General features: G+C 38.7%; 8 protein-coding genes across 8 annotated transcripts; 1 reads left to right on the top strand and 7 right to left on the bottom strand.

Annotated features, from left to right (window-relative positions):
* Positions 1 to 2,149: 2,149 nt before the first annotated feature.
* LOC140767026 (scarecrow-like protein 6) lies at positions 2,150 to 4,289 on the bottom strand. The gene has a single exon (XM_073106771.1). It carries the CDS (start codon positions 4,247 to 4,249, stop codon positions 2,471 to 2,473), a length of 1,779 nt encoding a protein of 592 aa, XP_072962872.1. The 5' UTR covers positions 4,250 to 4,289; the 3' UTR covers positions 2,150 to 2,470.
* Positions 4,290 to 5,775: 1,486 nt separating this feature from the next.
* On the top strand, positions 5,776 to 10,561 carry LOC140767027 (NADH dehydrogenase [ubiquinone] 1 beta subcomplex subunit 8, mitochondrial). The gene is made up of 4 exons (XM_073106772.1): positions 5,776 to 5,941; positions 6,054 to 6,140; positions 6,238 to 6,333; positions 10,294 to 10,561. The coding sequence occupies exons 1-4, from the start codon at positions 5,804 to 5,806 to the stop codon at positions 10,348 to 10,350; spliced, it is 378 nt and encodes a 125-aa protein (XP_072962873.1). The 5' UTR covers positions 5,776 to 5,803; the 3' UTR covers positions 10,351 to 10,561.
* Positions 10,562 to 13,619: 3,058 nt separating this feature from the next.
* Positions 13,620 to 14,190, bottom strand: LOC140767389 (14 kDa proline-rich protein DC2.15-like). Its single transcript, XM_073107274.1, has one exon. It carries the CDS (start codon positions 14,188 to 14,190, stop codon positions 13,783 to 13,785), a length of 408 nt encoding a protein of 135 aa, XP_072963375.1. The 3' UTR covers positions 13,620 to 13,782.
* A 2,503-nt stretch (positions 14,191 to 16,693) lies between these two features.
* LOC140767155 (14 kDa proline-rich protein DC2.15-like) lies at positions 16,694 to 17,382 on the bottom strand. The gene has a single exon (XM_073106971.1). The coding sequence runs from the start codon at positions 17,315 to 17,317 to the stop codon at positions 16,889 to 16,891; it is 429 nt and encodes a 142-aa protein (XP_072963072.1). The 5' UTR covers positions 17,318 to 17,382; the 3' UTR covers positions 16,694 to 16,888.
* A 1,917-nt stretch (positions 17,383 to 19,299) lies between these two features.
* On the bottom strand, positions 19,300 to 20,023 carry LOC140767171 (14 kDa proline-rich protein DC2.15-like). The gene has a single exon (XM_073106990.1). It carries the CDS (start codon positions 19,961 to 19,963, stop codon positions 19,553 to 19,555), a length of 411 nt encoding a protein of 136 aa, XP_072963091.1. The 5' UTR covers positions 19,964 to 20,023; the 3' UTR covers positions 19,300 to 19,552.
* A 1,145-nt stretch (positions 20,024 to 21,168) lies between these two features.
* Positions 21,169 to 21,876, bottom strand: LOC140767203 (14 kDa proline-rich protein DC2.15-like). Its single transcript, XM_073107036.1, has one exon. The coding sequence runs from the start codon at positions 21,805 to 21,807 to the stop codon at positions 21,391 to 21,393; it is 417 nt and encodes a 138-aa protein (XP_072963137.1). The 5' UTR covers positions 21,808 to 21,876; the 3' UTR covers positions 21,169 to 21,390.
* A 616-nt stretch (positions 21,877 to 22,492) lies between these two features.
* Positions 22,493 to 23,133, bottom strand: LOC140767306 (14 kDa proline-rich protein DC2.15-like). Its single transcript, XM_073107164.1, has one exon. It carries the CDS (start codon positions 23,081 to 23,083, stop codon positions 22,676 to 22,678), a length of 408 nt encoding a protein of 135 aa, XP_072963265.1. The 5' UTR covers positions 23,084 to 23,133; the 3' UTR covers positions 22,493 to 22,675.
* Positions 23,134 to 25,061: 1,928 nt separating this feature from the next.
* On the bottom strand, positions 25,062 to 25,752 carry LOC140767879 (14 kDa proline-rich protein DC2.15-like). The gene has a single exon (XM_073107957.1). The coding sequence runs from the start codon at positions 25,704 to 25,706 to the stop codon at positions 25,293 to 25,295; it is 414 nt and encodes a 137-aa protein (XP_072964058.1). The 5' UTR covers positions 25,707 to 25,752; the 3' UTR covers positions 25,062 to 25,292.
* Positions 25,753 to 26,774: the final 1,022 nt, after the last annotated feature.

The raw sequence follows: 26,774 nt of genomic DNA, 5'->3' as shown, positions 1-26,774 counted from the left end.
TACTGGTCCCTTGTTTACTTGATATACCCGTAGCAATATTTACACCATGGATGAAAGATCTTCAAGAAAATTTATCTAAAAACCCTATGATTTATGTAGTATTTAGCTCCACGCCTCCATGTTGATGAGCTAAATGAACTGTACATACAAAATAATCTTAATATCTTTGAATGAAAACTTTAAGATTAAGATAAAAATAAAATTGGAATCAAATTTTATGATCACATGTGGAGTATTTTAAGTATCGGATAAATTTAAAATATGAAACTTCCATTTAAATATATTTGCCTCATATTATTTAGACTAATGTTTTAACAGTGAAAGTACAAAAAATATTTGAAGATTTAATAGATAGTTTTTTTTTTCACTATAATGCGTATTAAAATATCAAAACTATTCTTCTCCTATTAAATTTAGGCATCCTCTCTTATTCTTCAAATTTAAAATAAAATACACTTTCCAATGTCCGTCTCTTTAATTATAAGATTGAAATAAAAAATTTCGATCAATTTAAAAATATGTTAAGTTTAGAATAGTCTAAACCATAATATAAATAAAAACTGAACGAGATAGTTTAATTTTAAGTATAACCATGAGAAATAATTTAAAATTTATTCATAAGTAATTTTTTTTCCTAAAGTAACGAATATTCTTTACTCTCTGTCAGCTATTGTATTAAAGTGAACTCAGTGTGTTTTAGAGGTAATAAAAGCAAAATGTAGAATAAATATCCATAAGGTAAGATGAGATATAAATGATAATAAAAATAAGATTTGGGGTGTGTTCGATAAATTTCTCCATATCTTATTTAACAGTTAACAACTAAAGATAATACACATGCCATGTGATTTAGCTGGTAAGACCAGCATTAAATTAGGCCATTGTGCAAAGTAGCATGCCTGATGTGAGTACTTGGAACCTGAATGGTAGTACAATGTTCATCAAGATCATGGCCATTCGTTATGTCATGGAGATCTGTGATGCATGGGGCCCATACGAGTAGGTGGCTCCTCACCAACCGACAGGCGACAGCCATTTGATCATCTGATCAACTGCTGCAAATGCCATTGACCATTTTGCTGGTAATTCCATGGAGGATTCAAACACACAAAGGAACTCAACCAAGTTCAATGCACAAGAGAGCAGCAGGCAGACAAGCAAGTGATGGAGAAGACACAAGGATTAGATGAAGAAAGAACAGAGGCCCCACATACCTTTTTAATTATGAGAATGCCAACTTAGGTAGGAAGAAGTTTTGGAGAACTCATTCATGTAAGGGGAGATTATTACATTCTTCCTGACAAGGATGGATTTGATGGTCTAACTACTTTACCTTTGTTGAAAGGGACAAGAGTTTGATGGATTTAGGCTTTACTCCTTATCTTGTACAATCTTGTTCAGACTTGATTAAATTTGTCTATATTCTCTAGCATACAAGAAATTTCTGGAGCTTTCTACTTCGCAGCTTATATGATGAGTGTTTATTTTTATGCAGATTAGTATGAACATGCAGAATCCTGACACATGCACCAAACCAAGCAAGAGATCAGATATGAAGTAAGGAAAGAAGTTTGTCCTTAGGAAAAGTAAGTGTATGTGAAGCACCACAAAGAATAAACTCTTTTAGAATACAAAAGTCTACAAGGATGAGTTTTCTTTGGCAATAAAGGAGGAGGAAATAATTATGACAGCCTTGCAGATATACAGTTATATATCTGGACAAAGAGCACAAAAGAATCAAAAGAATACTAGGTTCATTTGCACATAGTGAGGTGTCAGGAGAGGATCCTAGATCAGCTGATGTGAAACCTAAGTGATTTCATATGTACAAGAAGATCAAGCTTTGTTATAATTTGTAAAATTATAGAAACACAGCAGAGGAATGCTCATATATATCCAGTTACCAGCATACAGAGATGCAGATACTTGTCACTTATATGTATTGTTGTACATTAGCAGCTAAAGAAAATTATAACCAACAGTTATCAACTTCATAAACATAATACTATCTATCTAGGTAGGAAAAGAGTGATGGATTTTAATTTTCATGATAGCTTCACATATAAACATAAAAGCAATACATTGTGTTTCTTGAAAAGAAACCTATATGTGATGATAAGGTAAGGAAGGACGAATAAAGATTCTTGCAATGCAGAATAATCTTAGCTAGGATTGATATATATATATATATGGAACATTAGTACAACACAAACATTCTCGCCAAAGTGCACAAGGAACAGGAAAGAGGAGAATCCTCGACACAGATACATAATTCCTGAAACACATGACAATTGAGTAAAGAAAGCAGCAGAGACAATTCTAATTAGGACATCTAAACAGAGATAACGACTATAGAACTAGAAAGTTCACAGTTCATTTGAACCGAAAAGAAGTAACTTAGTGGTGGCACCTTTGATCAAATATTGCAAGATTAAGATACAAACAACATGCCTGAGAGATGGAAGCTTCCTCAGCTCCTCCAAGCTGACACAGAGACGAGCTCTCCGCGATGCCAGTACAGGAAGAGCGAAGCATCCCGCTTGTCCACATGGAAGCCCTTAACATCCATCCTTTTCAGGAGGCACTCGGCCTGTGTCTCTGCGAAATTGCTGAAGCGCACCGGCGTGAACCCGGCTGACATGAAGAGTGCTCTCCAAGGTAGCATTTCGTCACCGGCAGTGTGACGCCCGACCAGGGAATTCTCGATTCTCGGCTGAAGTAGATACTTTTCCATCTTGTTGACCACATCTAAGTTAGTGCCTGCGGCATCAATGGAGTCCATAAGCAATGTGCAGGATTGGAAGGCATGGAGGAAGTGGGCCGAGAAGGGCAATTCACAGCGATTGCAGCCATTGTCTACCGAGACTATAATCCTTGGTGAGAGCTGTTTCACGAGAGGAAGGAGAGCCGGGAGCACCAGGCTACACGTAGAGCCTACTGGAAGGTTCACGGCAATGGATTCTCCTCCCATGGCAATGAGCTCCGAGGGGTCGAAGGTATCAAGGCTTAGGATGTTGAATTGAAATGGGATGTTGAGGTTACTCGCGAAATGGCAGAGGTTATCGCGGACGAGGTAAAGCTCGAGGGAATGATGGGAGGAGGGAGTGACATAGGCGGTAACTTTAAGCATCGGCGCTGCTCCCGTCGCCCTGGAGCGCCGCTGGGCAATCTCCTGCATGAAGGAAGACCACTGCCCGCCGACTCCAATGTCGAAATCAATGATATGGATGCGGTCGGCATTGCCGAGCTCCTCGAGCAAGGCCTGGACACAAGTGAAGTTGGTGAATTGGAGAACAGGGGAGACCTCAGAGAAGGCCTTGTAAGCGGCGAGCTTGAGGACTACATCTAATGGGGTTGCGACAGGCGGAGGACGGGTGGAGTTGGAGACGATGAGTTGCAGAGCCTCCTTGAAGTAGAAGGAGGAGCGGAGAAGGGGCGCCCCGATGGGTACGGGGAGCTGGTGATTGAGCCGCGCCAATATCCCGGTTGCACTGACGAAATTCCCCGCCTCGACCATTTTGGCGGCGTCGAAGAGGTGGTCAACGAACGCCGCCGCGTTGTCCTCCGGCTTCGGAGGCATGGGCTGTTGGTTCCGGCGAAGGATGAGCTCCGGAACGACGCCGGAGGCGTCCGGGAAGGGAATTGGCTGGTAGCCGACATGAGGCTGCCCGAATTCTTGGGCAAAGAGAGGTAAGGCGTTCGTCGCCGGCGGCGGCGGTGCGGTGAGATGGTTGCTGATTTGGTTGCCAAAGTCTGAAACTTTGCAGAAATTGGGAGGCAAGGGTGGAGGGCTCTGGGAGGAAGAACATCCAATTCCTCCAACGGTTTCCACCCCGAAGCCAGCAGGATCAAGCAAACCGAAGCCGAAGCCCGCATTGTTGTTCTCCATGATCAAAGACTCCGAGAGCATGGTTTCCCAAACGTCTACTCCTGGCTTGCATTTGTCACTGCCTTCCACGAAACCCATCTCGTAGCCGTTGGGACCGGAAAGTTGCCATTTTTGGACGGGATTGTTGCAGGAGACGGCCGCCACGCCGGCGGTGTCGGAAGAGGCGGCGCCGCCGAGAGAGGAAGACAGGGTGGAGGTAGAGGTGGGCGGGCTCGGGCTCCTCCTGTGATCCAAAACCGAGTTGGGCTCCAACCCTTCTCTGATGCTACTCTTTTGCCTCTGATACCCACTGCTCCAAAAGATAGCTTCCTGGCGCTTCACCTTCTCCAATGGTCCCTTCACCTGGGTACTGAACAGCATCCTCCTCCCCTAATACAACCACTTCATGCAATAAAATCGCCCCCCCCCCCCCCCCCCCCAAATAAAAAAGATTCTTTACCACTCCAAAAAAAAAAAAAACTTAGATGGGTCTTAGCCTTCTTGCTGCTATGCATAAAGATGACTACTATGGCGTAAGTTTTTCTTCCTTCTTATCCTCTTTCTCTGCATTTATAGCCTCCTTCCCTCCTCTCTTATCTCCCATCTCTACAGCTCTCTTCACCTCTCCTGCTCTTTTGTTTGATTTCTCCCAACCTTTCGCTGTAGAAGAAGAGGATTACGATGGAGCCTGGGGCACTACAGTCACATGAACTCTTCTCTTTCTTCCCTCTCTCTCATGGCTGCCATGGATGCTTGCGATATAAAAGAGGTCATGAAGTGCCCCATCCCTTTCGCTCTCGCTCTCTCTCTCTCCTCCCTAGACTTGGAAAAATAAATTTTACCATGATGCATTACGCCAAAATTTGAGTGTGATATTTAACTCACCTGTGATGCTGATTGATATGTAATTATCCGATAGATTATTAATCATAATATGAGCTAAATAATTATTAAAAATTAGACAATTATTATTATTGAACAGTCGCTGCAGCTCGAAACCCGGGTCTCGTCAAAAGTAAATTATCAAATCAAACGTCGTAAAAGAGAAAAGCTGGCCACTCCACCCTACCAAAATCTCACCATCATGACTTCCTTTCTGGACTAAAATACCCCTGAATGTGGTAAATTTTGGGCATATTGGGTAAATTTTTACACACTTTGTTGTCGAAAATGCCCCTGCAATAGTTGGATTTTAAATAGTTTGGTCCATCTTCTGGCCCAATCGGAGGAGCGCGGCATTGACCGTTCTTTTGATCGTTTACGCATCTTAAAGCTGCCAAAAGATACGTGAGTTGTATCGTCGCAGAACAGCAGATTGTGGGACTCGAGAACGAGAGGAACAGCTCATTACGTACAGCCTAGCTACTGTAATTCTTGACGTATATAACCCCAAAATCATATATATATATATATATATATATATATATATATATATTATCTCTTGCTTAAAAATATGCACATTTTAGTTCGCACAAAAATAAGGCATTCTTAATTTTTAATCGGGATAAAAATTAATGTCTACCGTGAGTATCGTAGATTAATCTTCCCATGAATAAATAAATTACTCGGACATACATACATTAACATTGTACATGAAGAACGCAGAAATCGATACTTCGGTCTCTTAATTTGAGATCAAACATACAGCTAAATCCAGGGAGCGATATATCATTATTAGCTACTAATTTGTGCGTCGCACGTGGTTCCAGGGGCTGTTTCGTATTTCATTAAAATACAGGAGTTGAATTGAAAATAATCAAAAGATAGACCGTAATCTGGCATAATATAGGGTGCGAAAAGAAAACCCTCACAAACTAGAACTCAACCCGATCTGATATCCGCATCCGACCCGACTCGAACCCGTTCAGATCTAACCCGTCTATATTTCTAACCTGCAGAAAGAGGAAAAGAAGAAAGAAAGGAATATAGAGAGAGATGGCTGGGAGACTGAGCAGCGTCGGATCTCGGATCCTTGGAGGCAACGGCGTGGTCGCCCGATCAGCTTCTGGCTCCCTCCTCACCCGCTCCGGCTTGGGCCTCCCCGTCGGCAAGCATATCGTCCCCGACAAGCCCGTACTCATCCCAAACCCTAACCATAACCCGCCATTTCCTTCTTCCTTTTTATTTTTATATCTATTTCAATCTTGTTCGATTCCTTGATCTTGTATAAATCCGTCAATTGTAGGTCCCGACTCACGACGAGCTGGTTTGGGATAACGGAACACCCTTCCCTGAACCCTGCATCGACCGCTTAGCCCCCCATATCGGCAAGGTAACCATCGATCTCAGTAGGGTTAGGGTTTCTTGATTCTTGATTCTTGATTCTTGATTCTTGATTCTTGAGAGGATTGCTGGATGATTGCTTTCAGTACGAAGCGTTGGCGTGGTTGTGTGGAGGATTGGGCTTTTTCGCCTCGCTCGGATTGCTCGCTGTCTGGAATGACAAGGCATCCAAGATCCCCTTTGTGAGTGCCGTCGAGTTCTTCCCTTTGTCTTGATTTACTTTTATTTTTCTTTGAGGCACTTTATTTTGGGGTTAGGCAGTGCTTAATGCAGGTGAATTGAGTTACATTACTTAAAATCTTTGATTTATGAATGGCGTTTTGTTGGGCCAATTTGGTTTCTTGATTGTCGGCATAAGATCGTGTTTGTAGGCAATAGATGTTTTCTTATCGATCACTAGTCATTTATCCATCCAGTTATTTCGTCACTGTCTTTTGCAATGGACAGGTGTTGCCCAAATTTGATGAAAGTTATGTTATCTTTCTAATCTTACCCCAGTTTCCTTAGCTGTACTGCTATTTAGAGATGAAAGTCCTCTTTGCACGATCTTATAGCTTATTAGTTTGATTAGTTCACGATCAGTAGAAGCTAGAACTGAAGGGATTTACCTAGGCCGCTGAAGTTGCAATTCAAGATTTGTTGGGATGCTGATTCCTGTCTCATTGTTGACTTATGCTTCGTTGAAAGATAGGAATGCAAGTTTTATGCTTCCTAGAGCCATTAACCTCTGCTCCCTGTGTTTTCCCCTAGGGATAATCTACTCAGTCTCTATTACATCCCATAGATATGGCATATGGTACCTGAACTAGCTCAAAAAGTCTAGTTGTCATCTTTCTCTGTTTGAACTCTGTGTGCCATGTCAATCACTTACCTAATTTGTGGTTGAAAAGTAATACTCAAGTATTCTGTTATTATTACTTTTATGATAGATATTTTATTATTATTTTTATAGACTTTACCACTCATAAAAATATAAGACTCCCTTTGTTGAGTAGAGTTGATCCTCGGACAAGTTGGGCACTCTGTTCGATAGTCCACCCCCGAGTGGTTTAGGGTAGGCTAGAATAGTTTAGCCCATTACCGCTCATCGACTCATAAGAGAGTAGGTTGGCCGGGCCTAGCCGGGCTAGGCTTAATGGGCGAACAGGGACCTCACCGTTTTCTTTCGCACCATTGAAGCTTGTTGTTTTCTTCCTCGAATTTTTGAGCTCAAGCGCAAGCCGCAAATAGGAATGTCATCATGCCGGGGAAGGAATTATCCCTAGCCCAAGTCTCTTCAATCCGACCATGACCACACCTCCTCCTATGACTCCAATGACAACACCTCCTCCTCCTCCTCCTCCTCCTCCTTCTCCTTCGCGGGCCTCCTCCTCTCCACCGACTCCGACTCCTCCCACCCTTCCTTCGTCACTAAGGAAGAAAATTCCAAACTCTCCTTCTCATCATCCTCATTTCTCTCTACTGCCAAATGCCTCTAGTTTTTCTCCTCCTTCACCACTCGCTTCTCCTTTTTCTTCTTCCACTGTGGCGTTAGAAGGAATGACTTCTTCGCCCCCCTTGACCTTGATGCCAAGAAGCCCATCTCCGCTAGAGCTCCCATCCTCCTTTGATCCATAAAAACGACACCTCTTACAACAGCCTTCCACACCATGCAACTCGTATAAGCTAGAAAAGAGGCCACGTTAGCGCTGTTGTGACCATGCGACGAGAGGAGGCCACAAACCCTAAATGGCTAAATCTCTAATGTGTCGAGTCAGACAAAAACTATTGTAATCTGAGTGGGGCTTATGGGCGGGCTTTCTGGTCAGGCCGAGTGGGCAAATGGCCGGCCAGTGTCACCCATTAGCAATTCAGGCTTAACCAGGTCCAAACTAGGCCAACATGGGCGGGTTAAGTCGTATGATCACATCTATTATTGAGTCCTAGGCATTTACTTTGTGCATAAGGCATGGGATTTATTTAGAATTTTACCTTTCTCAGATGATGGAAAGTTGAGATTATAAATATATGTCTGGGATGCATGGCAAGCTTATCCTATCTAAAGAAGATTTGTTGGGCATGGAAATTGCAACTCAAGATTTCTTGAGATGCTGATTCCTGTTTCATTGTTGACTTTCTCTTGAAATATAGGAATGCAAGTTGTACGCTTCTTGCGGTCCATTATATTAATTTAGTCAGTCTCTATTACATCGCATAGATAAGACATTGGTACTTGAACTAGCTAGAAAAGTCTGATTGTCATCTTTCTCTATTCGAACTTGTGAGTCCTGTCAATCAATTATCTGATTTGTGGTTAAAAAGGTAACACTCTAAGTATCCTGTTATTATTACTTTTATGATAGACTTTTTTTTAATAGACTTTACAACTCATAAGAGTGCCTTTGATGAGACCTAGGCATTTACTTTTTGCATAAGGCACCAGATTTATTTTAGAATTGTATCTTCTCTCAGACAATGGAAAGTTGAGATTATAAAATATGTCCGAGATGCGTGGCAAGCTTATTTCATTTAAAGAAGTAGCTTGATAAATTAAAATGCAATTGTCATGAATTTCTGTAAAAAGTTAGTGATGGGAATAATGTAAAATATAGGTAAATAAATTGTCTGTTCTAGAATCTGGTTGTGAACATCTAGTCTTGAACAAACTTTTTGAGGAAAGAAGAACAAAAGGTAAAGAAAAAATTAATGTGATTGCTAGTAGTAGATAATGAAAGATTCTTCAGTATTCCCAATGCTGAATTCTTGGGAGGCCGAGAAGAAGTAGCTGATGCATATTCCAGAATTTTGGAACTTGCATGAGATGACTTTAGTGGTTTAGTTAGTATGAAACACATGTATTAGAACTTAATGCTGATGCTATGATTTACTGATAAGGAAAGAAATAGCCCAGACATGGGTTTTTAGTGCTGTTTCAGCTTGCATCTCCTTGGAGCCTCTTACGTGATGTTATAGTGAAGTGCCTATAAAAGTTACCTGATTGGTCCAACACATAGCATGTGAGATCAGTTTTAGGTTAAGTAATTAGAATTTGAATTAGACTAGCTTTAATATCTGTTTTATATGTATGATTCTCTCCTACCATGTGTCCATATATTGGCTTGGACGTCGCCGAGAAGTTTTATTTTTTAATATTTTCCAACCATTGCGCTATAACCATTATCGTGCAGAAATGGAGAACTTTATTTTAAGTAGTCTGAACATTTCTTTTTCATCAATAGAGAAGCCTAAAACATTTGTAAGTGGATTGATGAAAATTGAAAGTTGTAGTAATTGTCAACTAAACTATTAATGTCCACCAGGGAAATCTTATATTTCTTGGAACAGATTATGCTTCATGTTGCCAAACAAGTCATTGCAAAATTCTTTCCTCTCTAATCTGAATGGAAGAGCCTTCTGATTGACCCTTGTATGAACATTTAGGTACTTTGTTTTTCAGTAATATCTACTGATTGTGTTCTATCTAGTGAGGAGCTGTGTAGGGCACCATTGTTATGCATCTTTCAATTTTTATTGGCTAACTTATTGTTAGACTCGTATCTTTTGTTCTTGCCCTCTTTATTTGTTACTTTTACTGTGACACTGCACCATGTCAATGCAATGGTTTTTATGAATGAATTGTTTGACCTGATTAAATGCAATAAAGATTGCCATGTAATTACAACAGTAAATTATCTACCATTACATGTCATTCTATACATAGTTATATGCTGTGCCAACAGAATAGCCTATGAAAGTAGATTGAGAATCTGCTAGGTTTTGCTAAACAATGCACTGAGAGCAGAATTCATTTGGTTTGGTTCTTGATTCTCGGGTTTTGTATATCAATTGAAAATTTGATAAGAATCTTTGGAGGATTGAGCAGAATTTAACAGCATATATTCACACTGGTGTGAGATCCCTGGGTTTTAAATTTCTAAGTTTAAAGAGAGAGGAACTGTATGCTCCACTATTTTTCACAATTTAAGCTCATGGAAATTATGAACAAATGCCTAAAATTGTTCAATTTATTTTCACAGTAAAACAGGAATTGCTAGAGATTCAACCAACTGCTCCCCCTATTAGTGATTCATGCAGGGCACTGCATAAAACTGTGGTAATGGATTGCTGAACTTATTTATGGTTGCTACTTTTTGTATTTGCAGGCACCAAAAGTTTATCCTTATGACAATCTGCGTGAGGAGCTTGGTGGAGAACCATAGAGAAGTTCCTTAAACCAGTCAGTCAGTTTCGGTAGTGTATTATTTAAAGCTCCCTCCGTTTGAATTGACAGAAATAACTCATTAGGGATAATGGTTGTTGTTCCCTTTTGGTTTCTCCTTTGTGATTATGATGATATAAACTGCACCTTGTTGTGAGAAATTGGAATTTCCAACCACATTCGGCTGCAATAATGCATCTCGTTCCTGTACACACCCGGAATAACAATTTGCACTTTGCAAGTAGGTTCAAGGTTTTGCACTATTGACTGTGTCTGACCCTCTGTGATTTTCTGCAACGCTGATGTAGAAAATCTTGTGGAATTTCCATCCCTCAAAACTCTGCCTGCTGTAGATTTAACCCCCTGCACTAAGCTTCAAAATTCATATAACCGAGAAATGTTGTTACCATATCGGTGAACCATTAGACATCAATCTGAACCGCAAGTTGAAGAACCTCAAAGGTGCAAGTCAATACTTTTCTTGTTTTCAACTTTCTTTCAATCTCCTCCTCAATTTCCACTTCCATCAATATCAAACTCAATATTATGATAAAGACAGCCGATGAGAATCTTGAAACAGTTGGATGAGTATCTTGACAAGCAGCATTCATGCCATTGCCAGCTACAAAAGATAGCAAAGCTCCAAACACGACCCATCTCTTCACCCCGTCAACTTGCATGTGCCAGCCAGCCTTTCTTCTTCAACATCTACACTAACCTCCATTCTACCATTCTCACCACCCCTAAACCCATAGCAAAATAATAATTACATTCTTAGCACAACCAAACATCATATATTCTTTTAGCACAATTCAAACTATCTAAAATACGACCAATAAATATGGCTAACTATCCAAGATTTAGATTTATACCAAACATAACATTAGAGTACTTTGGCAAGCCTCCTAAGAAGCCGATGTTTGCAGTCTACTCGATGATGCCGAGGCGGCTGTCTGCCTTTGCACTGCCATCAAGGCCAATGTCTTGGGCAAGTATCCATCACGACCTTAGCTTGCTAGCTCCTCAACTACCGTGGCAAGAATGTTCATGTTAATTCTGTACTAGTGTATGTCATTTTGGGCGGAATTAGGGTCCAGTGCGAGAGAAATCCACCTCTAGTGCATTCTGGAAATTAAAGAGATATTTGTTTCCTGTTCTTACTCGTGCATGCATGTAAATAATCAAAGTTTGGTTCTTTAGAAAACTCCAAGGTTCAAATCTGGTTCTTTCTCATCGTTTTCTATAATATTAGTACTACACAAGCCCAGTGCGTCACTGCCGCTCCTGATACCCTTATACTTGTTTAGTTGCTTAATTACAAGATGGATGAGTCCTATTTAGCAATTGAAACCCCTAACTCTATATGAGATTGGAGGTAACAAACAAAAGAGGTTCACGCGTTACCTTTTGGGACTGAGACGTCGATCATTGATTATAATAAGAAATTCAAGTTAAATATAATACCTTGATCAAATAATATTGCATTTATTCTACATTTTCTTTTTTTCTAGAACTTGGCCTATTCGTTCCAGACAAAAAGCCTTTGATCGAATTGATCCTCTCTAACGAGTAAACTACAATATCAAACATTTATGCGCTTTTTTCAATATAAGTAGTTAACTATATGCAAGATATAAATTTTTCTTTCTTTTTTGGTCTGGGAATCAAAGAGAGCTCTCTGATCGAAAGCATCTCAGCCGACACTGCACTCTCCTGGCACTTCCCCATGATCAAAGACTCGAAGAGTCACATTAGTACAAAAGAACGGCATGCATTTGTTTTAGTGAACTAGAAAATAGTTCACGTGTCAGCCTAACAATTCACTATAAATCCTTGTGTCTAACTAAACCCCTTATATTACATTCATGGCCACCAAAAAATTAACAACCCTGGTTCTACTCATACTCCTCTCATCGGCGGGGATGCCGCCGGCGATCGCTTGCGACTCCTGTTCATACCCAAAACACACCGCGTCGCATTCTCACCGGCCGCGACATGCAAAGAAGCCGCCGATAATTCCGCCGCCTATCGTGGTACCGCAGTTAATCCCGCCGCCGGCAAAGTGCTCGTTGGATATATTGAAACTAGGATTGTGTCTTGATGTGCTAGGTGCATTGGTGCATGTGGGCTTGGCTAAGCCAGCAGAGGATGTTTGCTGCCCAGTGCTTGAGGGATTGTTAGAGTTAGAGGCTGCATTATGTATGTGTAGTGCTCTAAAGCTGAAGGTGCTCAATTTGGATATATACATACCCTTGGCATTGGAGGTATTGGTCAGTTGTGGGAAGGATCCACCTGCTGGTTATCTATGCCCTCTCAACTAGCTAGGTTTGTGTAGTTTAAGAGTGGCTATATAGCTGATTAATTTCCTCATGCTAGGATTAGGGTTAGGAGCTGATTTGTTAGCATAGTAGTTAGATTACTCTTGCCCAATACGGTTTTTTATTCTTAAAAAAATCATTTGGGAGATGTTTTGGATCATGTTTCAACTGAATGAGTGCTTCAAAATTAACTTAATTTTTGCTTTTTAACGTAGAAAAAAGTAATGATAGAATGACAGTTCTTTTAACACAAGTCTCTCACTTCTATAATAAATAATACTACAACTAAAATAAAATAGTAAGTCCAAGAGCACAAAATATGTAAAAATAGTTAAACTTAGCAAATTCATAAGCACAGATAACCTCGAGCTAGCTAGCAATTTCACCAATACAACAGTAAATTTCTAAAGGCACAAAGATCAAAGATCCTACGACAGTCTAAACCCTATAGCAAGAGTTTAGTAAAGAAAAATAAAATCATGATGCCCTAAAAGACAGGTGCCTTAATCTGATCACAGTGCCTAATATATTTACTAATTACTATTTACTGTTATACCAAAAAAAAGTGCTATATATTAAACCTCTTTGTACCGCGATAAGGCGGCAAACTTTGGTGGCAACTAGTCATTTATTATATATGAGTTAACAGGAAAGGATAAGTAAATGGGAAATTACGAACAAAGTATTAGAAGGTTATATATATATATTAAAAAAGTTAGTTAATTTTATAAGATGGAAGTGCCATCGAAGTTGGTCATTGAAGTATTTTTTGTACTAATTTATTACCTTTCCTTTTTTTTTTCTTTTTTCTTTTTATCGTCAATTGACGGCTTACTTACTTTAACTTTATGAATTGAAAGCTAAATATATATTATATCGCGAGGTTTTTGTCTAAGAACAAAAAAAGACTTGATAAGTAATTTAATTATTATTGAAACGTTGAAGTCAATCGCAACAGTTACATCAAACCCCCGGCATAACAAATTAACAACACGTTCGAATACCAGCTAACTACTTAGTTATACCATTAGTTTATAGCTAATACACTTAACGAAGACCAACAAAAATTGAATAAAACCTCTATTAAGCTTAGCAATATTCTTGGAATGAAGCAACTAAGGGCATTGGAAGCCAGTGGGAACTTTCTTCCCGCAGTAGTTGATGAGCAAGCTGAGATCAATGGGGAGGTTGAGATTGATGCCGAGAATGTTCGCTTTAAGAGCGGTGCAGAGGCAGACGGCAGCCTCGAGATCCGCGAGGTTCTCGATGAGGGTGCAGCATGGCTTCTTCGGTGGCTTCCCCAGCTCCACGTTGATCAGGCCATTGAGTACGTTCGCACACACCCCAAGCTTCAGTGCATCAATGGGGCACTTCCCCTCCGGGATGGTCGGTCTCGGCTTCGGCTTCGGCCTCGGCCTCGGGCACGACCCACACTCGCAGGATCCGCATGCAGTGGCGAGTGCGAAGATGAGCAGATTGATAGCGAGGAAAAGGGCAGCTGATGCCGTGGCCCTGGATGCCATGGGTGATGGATATGGTTGCATGGCTATGGATAATGGCTATTCTTACGAGAGATAAAAATAATGGCTAGTAGAATGATAAAAGGACTCTCCATCTCGATGGGTATTTATAGACAAATGTGTAACTATTTCAGACTAGGCTCCAAACTTTATTTTAGTTTTAATTATTTAAAAAATAAATAAATTAAATATGAAAAAAGATTAAAAAAAAAGTATTTGGTTCTTATTCAATCATTTTAAAACAATGATTCGATACTAACTAATTAATTATTTAAAATAATTTATATCTGGTGATAAATTAAAAGATATATAAAATATTTTACATATATAACTAGATTAATCGATGAAAAATGCAATTTAAGTATTTTTTATTGATTATTCTTATAGCTGTTTTTCTTAATAATAGGAGTGACAACTTTTACCAATTTATTATTATTTTTATTTTTTATAGATAACTAAAAATGAGAAATAAAATATAACTAGCTACTCTTATAATTTAGAAAAGTGACCGATACTTCCGGTTCATATGATCGGTACTTCAAGTTAATTTTATTTAATATTATTTAATCTCAATCGTTCGATTAGAAGAGACAAATTAATGATTCTCATTAAATCAGTTGCCTAAAAAGAAACCCTAAACTCAAAGCAAGAGGTCACATTTTTAATGATTTTTTGAAAGAAAAGTTGTGGTACGATCTATGCACTGAATGGTGGGAAAGGAAGAAGGACAGCCATGTCGAGTACTTTGGCGGTGGGAATGGCCAAAGTTTTAGCTGGCAGGAGGAGGATAAGAGTATGTTTTTGGAGCGTTGGGGCCTTTGGGCGGTGGATAAGCTGCCTTGTTACTGCTACAAATAAACGGTGGGCTACATACATGGACAAATTCTTTGGGAATCGTACTTTGGACACGTTAATAAAAATAAAATTACTTACTTAATCCGAATATTGTTACGATTTATGACTTGTTAGTCTAGTTGTAACAACGGAGCATTGCCCAATTGAGTCTACGAAATTTTCCTAAGGCTTTAATATAGCTTTAGTTCGCGCCATTTCTGGAACTGGGGACACTTCACAAGTCCCAGAACAATAAAAATAAGAAAATATAGGGTGTTTTTTAATAAGTTTTTTTATTGATTACAGATAATATTTTGGCACCTTTGTCAATAGTCTAGCGGAGAATGTTGACATCGTAACACTGGTCCCATCGACAGCCTGTTCCAGTTCCAGCCATGCAACTTTACGACAAACTCCTCGTAAGTCTCGTAATTGCACTCTAGGATGCGACCCTAAGTTACAAGCATAAGTGATAAGGAGGCCAACTGGAACCCATGGCAACATTCCAAATCACGTACTACTACCACTTGATTAAAATGACCCAGCTAGGATAAAGTTGGTTGACAGGAATATATATTTTCTTCTTGTTATATAATTGAGACCCTACCCAGTGTACTCGTTGTTAGGGGATTTTGTATCAAGTTGAAGATCTCAGTGTACCTTATATTATCAAGGAAGGACGACATTACGTGACAAAGAGAGGGATTCAATGTCCTCGATCCATTTTAGTTTTAGGTTTTACTCTTCTTTTTTCCTTCTTCTCGCTTTCATGGGCATGCATGGGGTTGCTTGATGGTGAGCTGCATTGCGAGGCGTTACGTGAGTCGGGTATCTGGCCTTATATTCAAATTGGGATGCGTGGGTCAGTGGATTTATGTCGGCACTCTTGATCGTCTGCAAACGCGTTGCACGAATACGGTGCAGTCGAGATACTTGGCAATTCATCCTTGATTAGCTGCCAGATTAAATATATGTGTATATGTATCTCTCTCTCTCTCTCTCTCTCTCATTGGTTCTTAGTTGGGTTATTCTGCAGATAACCCACCTCTATGTTTCGGATTTATTGTGGAAGGACCTTCTCTTATTTTATGGGTGTATTTGCAAATTTTGCAACAAAAAAATAAAATAAAATAAAAATACCCTCCATGGGTTTATTTGCAAAATTGGAAAAAGGCAGAAAGAGAAAAGGTATTTTTGTAAAAATAAAAATAAAAAATAGCATATGCTTATAGATATTCTTGATGAGATAACTAGATATCTTTATTTGTAGGATATCCAAATAAGAAGTCCATTCATAGATTTGAAATATATATATATATATATATATATATATATAATTTTTTAATATATAGATAAAGATGGCACAATTGAGTGCATATATATAGCTCAACGCCCTTCTTCATTGAAATATCTATCAAATATTAATCCAATGTCCATAAAAGATTAAACGCCTAGTCTTTATTATTATAGATTGATGAGACTTAACTACAGTGGTAGTGATGGCTAGTGGTTTACTCTAGCTAGTAATTATCTTAAGTACGTGGAATATTTGAATTAATGAAAGCTTAATTTGCACATATAAATGTCGCAATTTTTTTTTTAAATAATAGCCATGTTTTGCACATAGTAATGCTTGCCAATGCCATAACTTCTAAATCATGCATCAAAACGATTAAACAAATCAACTTTTATTGATACTTGGTAAAACGTTTACATACAAACCCACTCACTTCACCGCTTCTCACACAATTAAGTACAAGAACGTACAATTCAAATCAAGCAGCATCCCCCATTGAAGAAGAATCCCAATATTCCACACGACAAACTAACAAATTAAGCATAGGTAACAGTAATAAAGCCACTTCAATTAAGGGCACTGGAAGCCAGAGGGCACCCCCTTGCCACAGTAATTAAGGATCAGGCTAAGGTCGATAGGGAGATTAAGCTTAATCCCGAGAATATTAGCCTTAATCGCAGTGCAAAGGCAAACAGCTGCCTCGAGATCAACGAGCCCTTCGAGAAGAGAGCAGCATGGCAACTTGGGTGGTGCACCAATCTTAGCCTTGATCAAGTCCAAGACATTTGCACAAACACCTAGCTTAAGTGCATCCATTGGGCACTTTCCATAACTCCCTGGGGTTGGTGTGGGTGGTTTAGGGCTTGGTGGCTTTGGGGTTGGTGGCTTTGGGGTTGGTGGCTTTGGGGTAGGGCAATAGCTACAGCCACTTGCTAGGGCAAAGAAGAGAAGGTTAAGGGTGAGGAAGATGGCAGCTGCTGATGAGGGCTTTGATGCCATGGCTACTTATATTCTTAGCTACCTCTTTGGTTTTAACAAGGTGTTTGTGATGAATCTTCTGGTGTTGGTGTCAAGTATTTATAGGCTCAAAGTTGAGTGTGAGGTTGCTAATGGCCACTCGTTATGACGAACAAGGACAAAGTTAGGGCCTTTGAATAGGTTATGCGATCCGTGAACCTTCGGTGGATGTGGAATTTAATTATCTGGTTAGTTAACAAATTTGTGGTCTTTTTTATTGTCTATGGATCCATTTCCATATCTCTTTACTCGTTTTTTATTTTTCCTCTTTGTCACGTACTGGTCCATTATTATGCATGCAAGACAAATGAACATGCAAAACAGTTTGCACTGGGCCCTATTTTGGAGTGATACGATCGATCTATGATCTCATGAAGAAGATATCTCAGACTCAATTACTATTCCTGTTACAATATTGTGGACAAGTGCACCATTCACACTTTAACTCTGATGGCATGAAATTACGTAGATTTGTTAAGTATTAATTAGGAAAGTAAATTGTAATATTACTGAACAAATGATTAAGTTCTTAGGATTTTTTACCAGCATTTGCATAGTCGGCAAGAAATAGATTCACCAACGTTCCCACTTCTCTCTCAGAATAAGTTTAGGAAACTTATATTAATTATAAGAGATACATCCAAAATAGTTGGTACTTCAAACATATATGGTGCTTTATTGAGTTGATGAAGACGCTAATGTCCATTTCCAGGATGTAACATACATATATAAAAGATTCTGGTGTCCTTAATTCAAATATTATAATGATTAACATTATTAGTTGTTGCTTAGTTTTGCCACCTCGTAAGACACTTGCATGTACGTACCAAGTGTATACCACTTCGCTATATGCAAGTTGTGATCAAAGTTGCATGCAGCTAAGCTTAATCCGAGTTAGAATATTCCCATGAAATTTTGGGATACTACACGAATTAATTAGTATATAAAGGTTCCTTTAACGCAAGTCGAAGCAAAAAAATATTATATTAGTACATTTTGTTCTGTTTAATTACATAAGCATATCAAGCTAAATTATATAAATGTACTAGGAAAGACTTATTTTTAAGGAAACAACAAGAAAGTACCAATAAATAAATAAAAAGATAATTAAGTCAGAGGTAAACAGAATCGAATTTCTATAAAATTAAGAATATTGTAATTATAGAAAACAGTAAAATCGCTATTATGAGGCCCTCAATAATTGAGATTAATTTCCACCGAAGACCAAATTATTGTGACATAAAAAAAAAAAACAGTATCTTTAGATCATTTGAGGGAATCTCCTGTGAAATGTAAAACGATATAATGCTTGGTGCTTCTTTGTTTCTCTTGGTATGTAACTCTTAATTCACATATCATCCATTATGTCAAGGACCAAATCATTATAAGGAATTTAGATGATTTCACACACAGGATATTTTAAGGGCTAATATTTAAAAAGTGTTGTTATTATCGTAGCTCTTTCGCTGTGTACTGACGTATTATTTGACTGTGGATGATGTAATTGATAACTGCATATGTAGGCTAACATACCATGTCTTAAAGTTGGGCAGGATTTAGTGTGGGCTGTCCGGGTTTGCCTAGATCTAGATTTGATCGATAGAGGAGTGAAAGAAGAAGATAATTTTCGTCTACTTAAAGAATACAAAACTAAAATTTGATCAGAAACTTAATATTATGAGGATATTTGTATTTAAATCGTGAAGAGTTCAGATTTAAAGTGGAGGCAGTAATCCACATGAAGACGACGTGTATCTAATTAAAACTCATAATGACTTTTTGGTATTCCATAAAGAAAAGTCTCTCTCCAGTACGTGAGATTTGATCCATCTCCTTGGACACTTTTGCGCATCGAGATGCATTTTTCACGTCGGTGCCAGCAGAATAGTGAGATCAGTACGCATTAAATCTCAATCAATTGGTTTTCATGGTATACTAATAATAAATGCTCACCAAAACATAGCTTATGAGAAGATGATTTTATTGAATGAAACGAAGAATTGAATCTCTCACTTGCCACAAAGTGGCTTACAACTCAATACTTCAACACAAAAGTTGCACCAGTGGTGCAGAATAGTGATGACTGAAGATCAATAGACAATACAATAAAAGGAACACTAAGAAACGACAAGTCATAACAGCAAAATAAATTTTAAGTGCAGCACACTTCCAAAACCAACAGGAATTAAGGTGACGAGGAGCTTGAGCACTTCAACTTTAATAAGGGCACTTGAACCCGGCGGGGACCTTCTTGCCACAGTAGTTAAGGATCAGGCTCAGGTCAATCGGAAGGTTGAGCTTGATTCCGAGCACATTGCCCTTGATCGCCGTGCAGAGGCAGACGGCGGCCTCGAGATCGACGAGGCCTTCGAGGAGCGAGCAGCATGGCAACTTGGGTGGTACACCGATCTTGGCCTTGATCAATCCCAAGACATTTGCACAAACACCTAGCTTGAGTGCATCCCTAGGGCACTTGCCATATGAAGAGCCTGGTGGTGGTGGGCATGGAGTGGTTGATGGCTTCGGTGGCTTTGGTGCAGGTGGTGGAGGGCAATTGCCAGCAGTGGCAATGGCAAACAGGAGGTTGACGGCAAGGAAGAGGGCAAGCATTGAAGCCTTTGATGCCATGGCGAACTATACAGCTAGATCTAGTGCTTCAACTAAGTGTTTGTGATGGTCTAAGTTGGTGCTGAGTTAAACTACTTTTATAGGCCAAGGAGGAGAGAAGGGTAAGTGTGAACTTAGTACGAGCCAGTTGTATAGGAAGAGCAAAGACAAAACTTGGGCATGTGGGCAAAGATTCGGTGCATGGGATGGAGGCTATTAGTTAACTAAGAAATTAGCTAGTTTTATTTATCATTAGTGGTGATCTATTTGGCCGTATTAGTGCATTTGTATTCATGCAGGACAAAACATTGAGAACAATCCGCACAAGCGAAGCAGTTGATCAAAGCAAAAATGGATTATATTTTGTGACTACATGTAAGCGGGAAATTTTTTCTAGCTAAATATATGCAGGAAGGTCACATTCTTTCCAACAACTACTGCTAGCATTATAAGTAGACTACTTCGGTATGCATGCAAGCTGTGAGCAAGTGCTACACCTAATAATGACCACCTAATAGTATTAGTTAATTAATTAAAATTATTCATAAGGAACAGTGTTTGGCGACTTGGTAAGCTGCTGCAGATCGAGTTGTAATATTCCTGACGAATTGGATCGGATCTTGATTTATCTCCATTTGTGGAAAGATTAGCAAGTACTTAAGATGGACTATTTTATGATCGAGATCTTGAAAGAGAAATCATACTATGTTTATTTTTAGTTTAAGCAATTAATCTCATATGATATTGGTTGCAGTAAGATGTTATTTTTTAAAAATATTTGATTAAACTAGAGCAGAATTTGAATATCTGAATTATGAATAAAATTATAGAGAATTGAATAAATTTTTCGACGTATATAAATAAAAATCTATTAAATTTTAAATGATAACAATATAATAAAAATATATATTTATTTGATATATTTATTTTATTTTTATCATCTGAAAATTATTCAATATTATTTTACATACGTTGAAAAGTTTGGTAAAACTTTTATAATTTTATCTCTAATGAAAATTTTTAAAAAATTTAACCTCTGATTTAGATAAGAAAAAAATAGCGATAGTGTGAAACTGAGACAAACCATTAGGAAGCAAAGCATAATTTCTCCTTTATTAAAATTGAAATTACATGAGCTTAATAACGATGGTTTAGAAAGGGAAATAGGATTTAATATGCAGAAATAGAAGAATTTAGGGCTGATATTTTGAGAAACTGAGATCAAATGCAGACATAGATACATAGATTTTATTCAACAAATTAAGAGAACCAAATCAAACTCACTCCAACAAAGCTGATCAACACTTACATACTTCAAGTACTTGAGCTGAATAGTACTGAATACAAGTACAAAAGAACAACACTTAAGAGAAATTACGAAAAAGAAACAGCATTCACAAACCAAATCCATGCGATAATTACTGGAGATTAACTTAATCACAGTGTAGTTAAGGACACTGGAAACCAGAAGGAACACCCTTTCCGCAGTAGTTAAGGACCAGGCTAAGGTCAATAGGGAGATTAAGGTGAATCCCAAGTATATTAGCCTTAAGAGCAGTGCAAAGGCAAACAGCTGCCTCGAGATCCACGAGCCCTTTAAGGAGAGAGCAACATGGCAACTTGGGTGGCACACCAATCTTAACTTTGATCAAGTCCAAGACATTCGCACAAACACCTAGCTTGAGTACATCCAGTGGGCACTTACCAGAAGAAGAAGAAGAGCCTGGTGGTGGTGGGCATGGCGTTGATGGCTTTGGAGGCGGAGGTGGAGGTGGAGGGCAACTCTTCCAGGCATCGGCAAGTGCCAAGAAGAGGAGGTTAAGGGTGAGGAAGAGGGCAACTGCAGCTGAGGGCTTTGATGCCATGGCTTAATTATTGCAACTAATATCAGTTTGCAAGTGCTAATTTCTGATGGTTTAAGGTGGTGTCAGTGCGATTTATAGACAAAGGAGAGGGGATTAACTTTATGTTTTGGGCATTGTCACTGTGCAACTCGTGAAGGTTCGGTGGATGGAATGCTCTGCTAGCTTTTTAATCCAATAAAGTTGTTGGATTATTTTTATGTTATTTTTCCTCTACGGTAGTACTTTATAGTCAATTATTATGCATGCAAAACAAAGAGAAGAACAAAAAAAATAAAAATAAACAAACAAATAGAAGAGTACGTACAATCAAACGCATATAGAGGATCTCCGGAGGATCAAAGGAGAAGATTACCGCGACGAGATAAAATATCAGGGGCTCTTTTTCCAAATAACTACCTATGTTTTTATTTTATTGTAAAAAAAGCTACCTATCGTATTAGATTGACAAACCGGTACCTCGTTCTTATGACATAGTTGGGGCCATATTCTGGACCTCTTGAAGGATGTTTTTTTCTTCTAATAACATATAGTACCCAGAGAAGATTCCAAGGTCTAATATGTATTAAAAAAAAAACCTAATAATACGGTACATTAATTAGATAAGGACTTACGAGGGAGGGAGGGAGGGAGTCACTGTTTGGTGTATGCATAAGTATTAGATAAAATTAACAATGAACTCCGAATATCTGGAAATTAAAATATTTTTTATTCAACACACTGATGGCCAAGAACAACAAATTAATGCAACGGAGTACAACGAGGTGAGAAATTAATTAAAACAAAACAAACTGCAAACTGCAAACTTCCAAACCAGCACTGCAAGTAAACAATCGATGAGGACGATGCAATGGCTAGAAACCTGAGACCCTTAATAGCATTTGAAGCCAGTGGGCACACCCTTGCCACAGTAGTTAAGGATCAGGCTCAGGTCAATCGGAAGGTTGAGCTTGATCCCGAGTACATTGCCCTTGATCGCCGTGCAGAGGCAGACGGCGGCCTCGAGATCGACGAGGCCTTCGAGGAGCGAGCAGCATGGCAACTTGGGTGGTACACCGATCTTGGCCTTGATCAATCCCAAGACATTTGCACAAACACCTAGCTTGAGTGCATCCCTAGGGCACTTGCCATAAGAGGAGCCTGGGGGTGGTGGGCATGGAGTGGTTGATGGCTTTGGTGGCTTTGGTGCAGGTGGTGGAGGGCAATTGCCAGCAGTGGCAATGGCAAACAAGAGGTTGATGGCAAGGAAGATGGCAAGCATTGAAGCCTTTGATGCCATGGCTTAACAGGAATGCTATAAAACTCTAGTGATTTCAAGTGTTTGTGATGATCTTTCATTGCCGAGAGTGTGAAGTATTTATAGCCAAAAGCATTGGCGAAGCTAATATATTCGCCAGATGTGAGCAAGTATCACGACAAGTGCATGTGAAAGGGTTTGGGCCAACTGCGATCTCTATTGCTGGCTATAAGAGTTTATTAAACAAATTGGAGTTTTTTTCTTTTTCTTTTATCATTTACCGATCCATTGGCTTGTTCTGTTGTTTTTGAGCCACTTGCCCCCATTATTGCTCATGAGAAAACGAATAAGCATATAGAACACTTGCACAGTTGCTGATCTGGAAGAGAATCAAAAGAAGAAAATTGACGCAAATGGATAAGTATTAGATAATTACAAGTTTAAACCTTAATTAACACAGTAAAAGTAGGCAAATTAACATGTGGGGGTTTTTTTTCTTAATTTTGGATTTCGGAAAATATTAAGGCTTCAGCATCATAATAGCTACAAGTTGTGACAAAGGGTTCAAATAATACCTGCCAGAGAGAAAGTAGACAAAGAAACAAAGTCTGTGTTTGTATTGGTGACCCACACAATTTGGATCTTATTTTGTTTCCAATTACTTGCAATAATAATGCATGATGAACAAAAGAAAACATTCTTTTATATTTGAGTTAATTATACTTATGACCCCTAGTTAACTATGGTCTATGGCTAATATTTAGTTACATCTCTAAACTCTCTTTTCTTTCGTTATAAAGTGACCCTCAACTATGGATTTGCCACGTATCACACATTACGTTAGTCTATCATTGAAGGATATTGCTGATCTCATGCCCCCCCTACATCAATAATATTTATATACTAAAATAATATTTCACACTATGAGACGAAAATGCTCTTCTTCTTCCTTCTCGTCTTCCGATAACCTCCTAGCTTACACTTCTCGTGCTCTCCATCCACCATTCAACATGTATCCTTCTTCTTCTTCTTCTTCTTTTCTTTTTCCCAGAGATCTAACGCCATAGATATATTCACACTCTCTTCTTTCCCAATGTTAAACATTTCTTTCCATCTTCCTAAATTCTCAAGTTCACGCTTTGGCTCTTTAAATGACATATTATGCATTCTTTAATTAGTTTTAGATCATGTACTCCTCTCATAGCATGGGCAGACTTCAAGTAAAAGTATATCAAAAAGTAACTCGGGGTGTCTTAGAATGATTGGCAACCTAAGACTGCCATTGTAGGAAAAAATTTATATATGAGTTTTTGATCAAAATAAACTCAGTTTTTTATTTTTTATTTTTAAACTAAAATAGCTTACTCTTAAACTTATTTATTAAATGAGGTTTATTTCATTATAGTTTTAACAAAAACGTTGATCAGTTCAGTATTTTTATTGCTAGATAATTTTTTTCCTAAATTATTAAAAGACTAAGTTAAAAGAATTTATATACATAAAATATTAAATAGATCAATATGTTTGTTATAACTATAATGAATTAAAACCTATTTAGTAAATAAGTTTAAGAATAATTTATTTTGGTAAAAAAGTTTTATAACGAGACTAGTTTAGTAAAAAATTATTAAAGAAGAGATAAATATTTTTTTACAATTCGTACTGTGTAAAATAGTACCAAGTTGAGGGGGTAAAATACAATATATTTTTTTTATCTATAGTAGCAATTTCAGGAAAGATTCCACATGGAATCGATATCTTTTTCGTACTCTGATCCGTTATTTGTTTGGTCTGACACGTGACTCTCTTTATAAATCTTAAACAGATCGATCCACTGTATCAAAGACCAGTATTCTCAGCTAGTACTGTGAGGATTTGATGGAAGTACACAGAAGATTCGAAGGTCTAATGTGTAAAATTATTCGACCGATCACCACATGTCTCCCATACTGAGACTCATCCGACAAAATTATATATATATTTATATTTATATATATCCACGCCAAGGTTAAAAAAATAATAATACAACAAAGACTAATTTATTCACCACATCCAATCAATACATTGTTCTCAAATCAACAGATGATGATGACCCAACCAAGAAGGAGAAGAAATATGCAAAATAGAGTACAAATAAAATGAGAAATTACAAGGAGAGAAACTTGGTGGTGCACTTTCAAACCAACAAACAACGCTAGCAAGTAGTTAACGATGCCCAGAAACTACGTCTTAAAAAAAGATATTTGAAAGTTTAAGGACACTGGAAACCGGCGGGGACGCCCTTGCCGCAGTAGTTGAGGACGAGGCTGAGGTCGATAGGGAGGTTGAGCTTGATGCCGAGGATGTTGGCCTTGATGGCGGTGCAGAGGCAGACGGCGGCCTCCAGATCGACGAGGCCTTCGAGGAGAGAGCAGCAAGGCAGCTTGGGTGGTGCACCAACCTTGGCCTTGATCAAGTCCAAGACATTTGCACAAACACCTAGCTTGAGTGCATCCCTGGGGCACTTGCCGTAAGACCCAGGGGGTGGTGGGCAAGGAGTGGTCGATGGCTTCGGTGGCTTCGGTGGCTTTGGCGCAGGTGGTGGAGGGCAATCGCCAGCAGTGGCAATGGCAAACAGGAGGTTGATGGCAAGGAAGAGGGCAAGCACTGAAGCTTTTGATGCCATGGCTTAAGGATGGATGGAGTACGTTTATTGAAGGTGTTTGTGATGGTAGGTGTTTGTGGAAGTAGTGAAGTATATATAGGCGAAACGACGGAATGAAGACGAAATGGAGCCATGTGATTCGTTTGGGTGGGGCTGGACTAGTGACAGATATAGCTGGCAAAGCAATATATAGTTTGGAGGATTGCATGTCTTCCAAATTGTACCCCTCCAAGTAGCCGGCCCCTCATGGACATGGGTTTAATTCTTTTGCAAGCTACCTTGTGTCTATCCATGCTTCTCTTTCTCCTCTTGATAACAAAGAGAGGAATTATATTATCAGAGAACGAAAACAATTAAGTGTCCCTACAAAAGGGATCTACAAGAGCATGCAAAAGGAACAACAATAAAATTGATAACTTGAGCTTAATTGAAGGATAAGAGTCAATGTCCTTCCAAGGAGCAGCTCATTTACTATTGATAATAAGATTAGTGAGCCTGTAATATTTTCTTCATTTAGACTGCATGGCAAGAGGAAATACATATATACCTTCCAATCTGATTAGGTTTTTTCTTCTTTTTCTTTCACACACGTACACCCTGAAAGTTACTTTCCAACAACTGTTGTAAAGTTAGGATCTTACCAATTTAAGAGATAAATTAATTTAATTTCACAGTCACGTTGATGGAAAAATAAACTGTGTTTAATGACATACGTGCAAGTATCAGTTTTAGGAGGGCATGCATCCAAATAACAGAGTTTAGAAGGGTATAAATGCAAAGCAAAGCCAATATTAATTATCGGACTCTACAATCCATGATAAAGGCCCGCATAGTGTGATTGGGTTCGGCTCGATTAAAGTCCAACCCAGCCCAATTAAATTTGGGCTGAAATTTTAGTAGATGGGCTTAATGCAGCCCAACCCTTCATTCGCGTACTATTTCGAACGAGGGTCCAATTAACTTTATACTACATGGCTTCTTTGATGTGGGCTAATAATACTTAACCTCATTGGGCCAGGTCATCACATTAAAAAAAAAATAGAGAATATCTAATAAACCCTCTACAACGTAAATACTAGGAGCTCGGTA

This window comes from Typha angustifolia, chromosome 9, assembly GCF_048772165.1.
Source record: "Typha angustifolia cultivar Huaian chromosome 9, ASM4877216v1, whole genome shotgun sequence".
Lineage (NCBI taxonomy): Eukaryota > Viridiplantae > Streptophyta > Magnoliopsida > Poales > Typhaceae > Typha > Typha angustifolia.
Note: the sequence above shows the minus strand (reverse complement) of the source record. Positions and strands in the feature narration are given on the sequence as shown.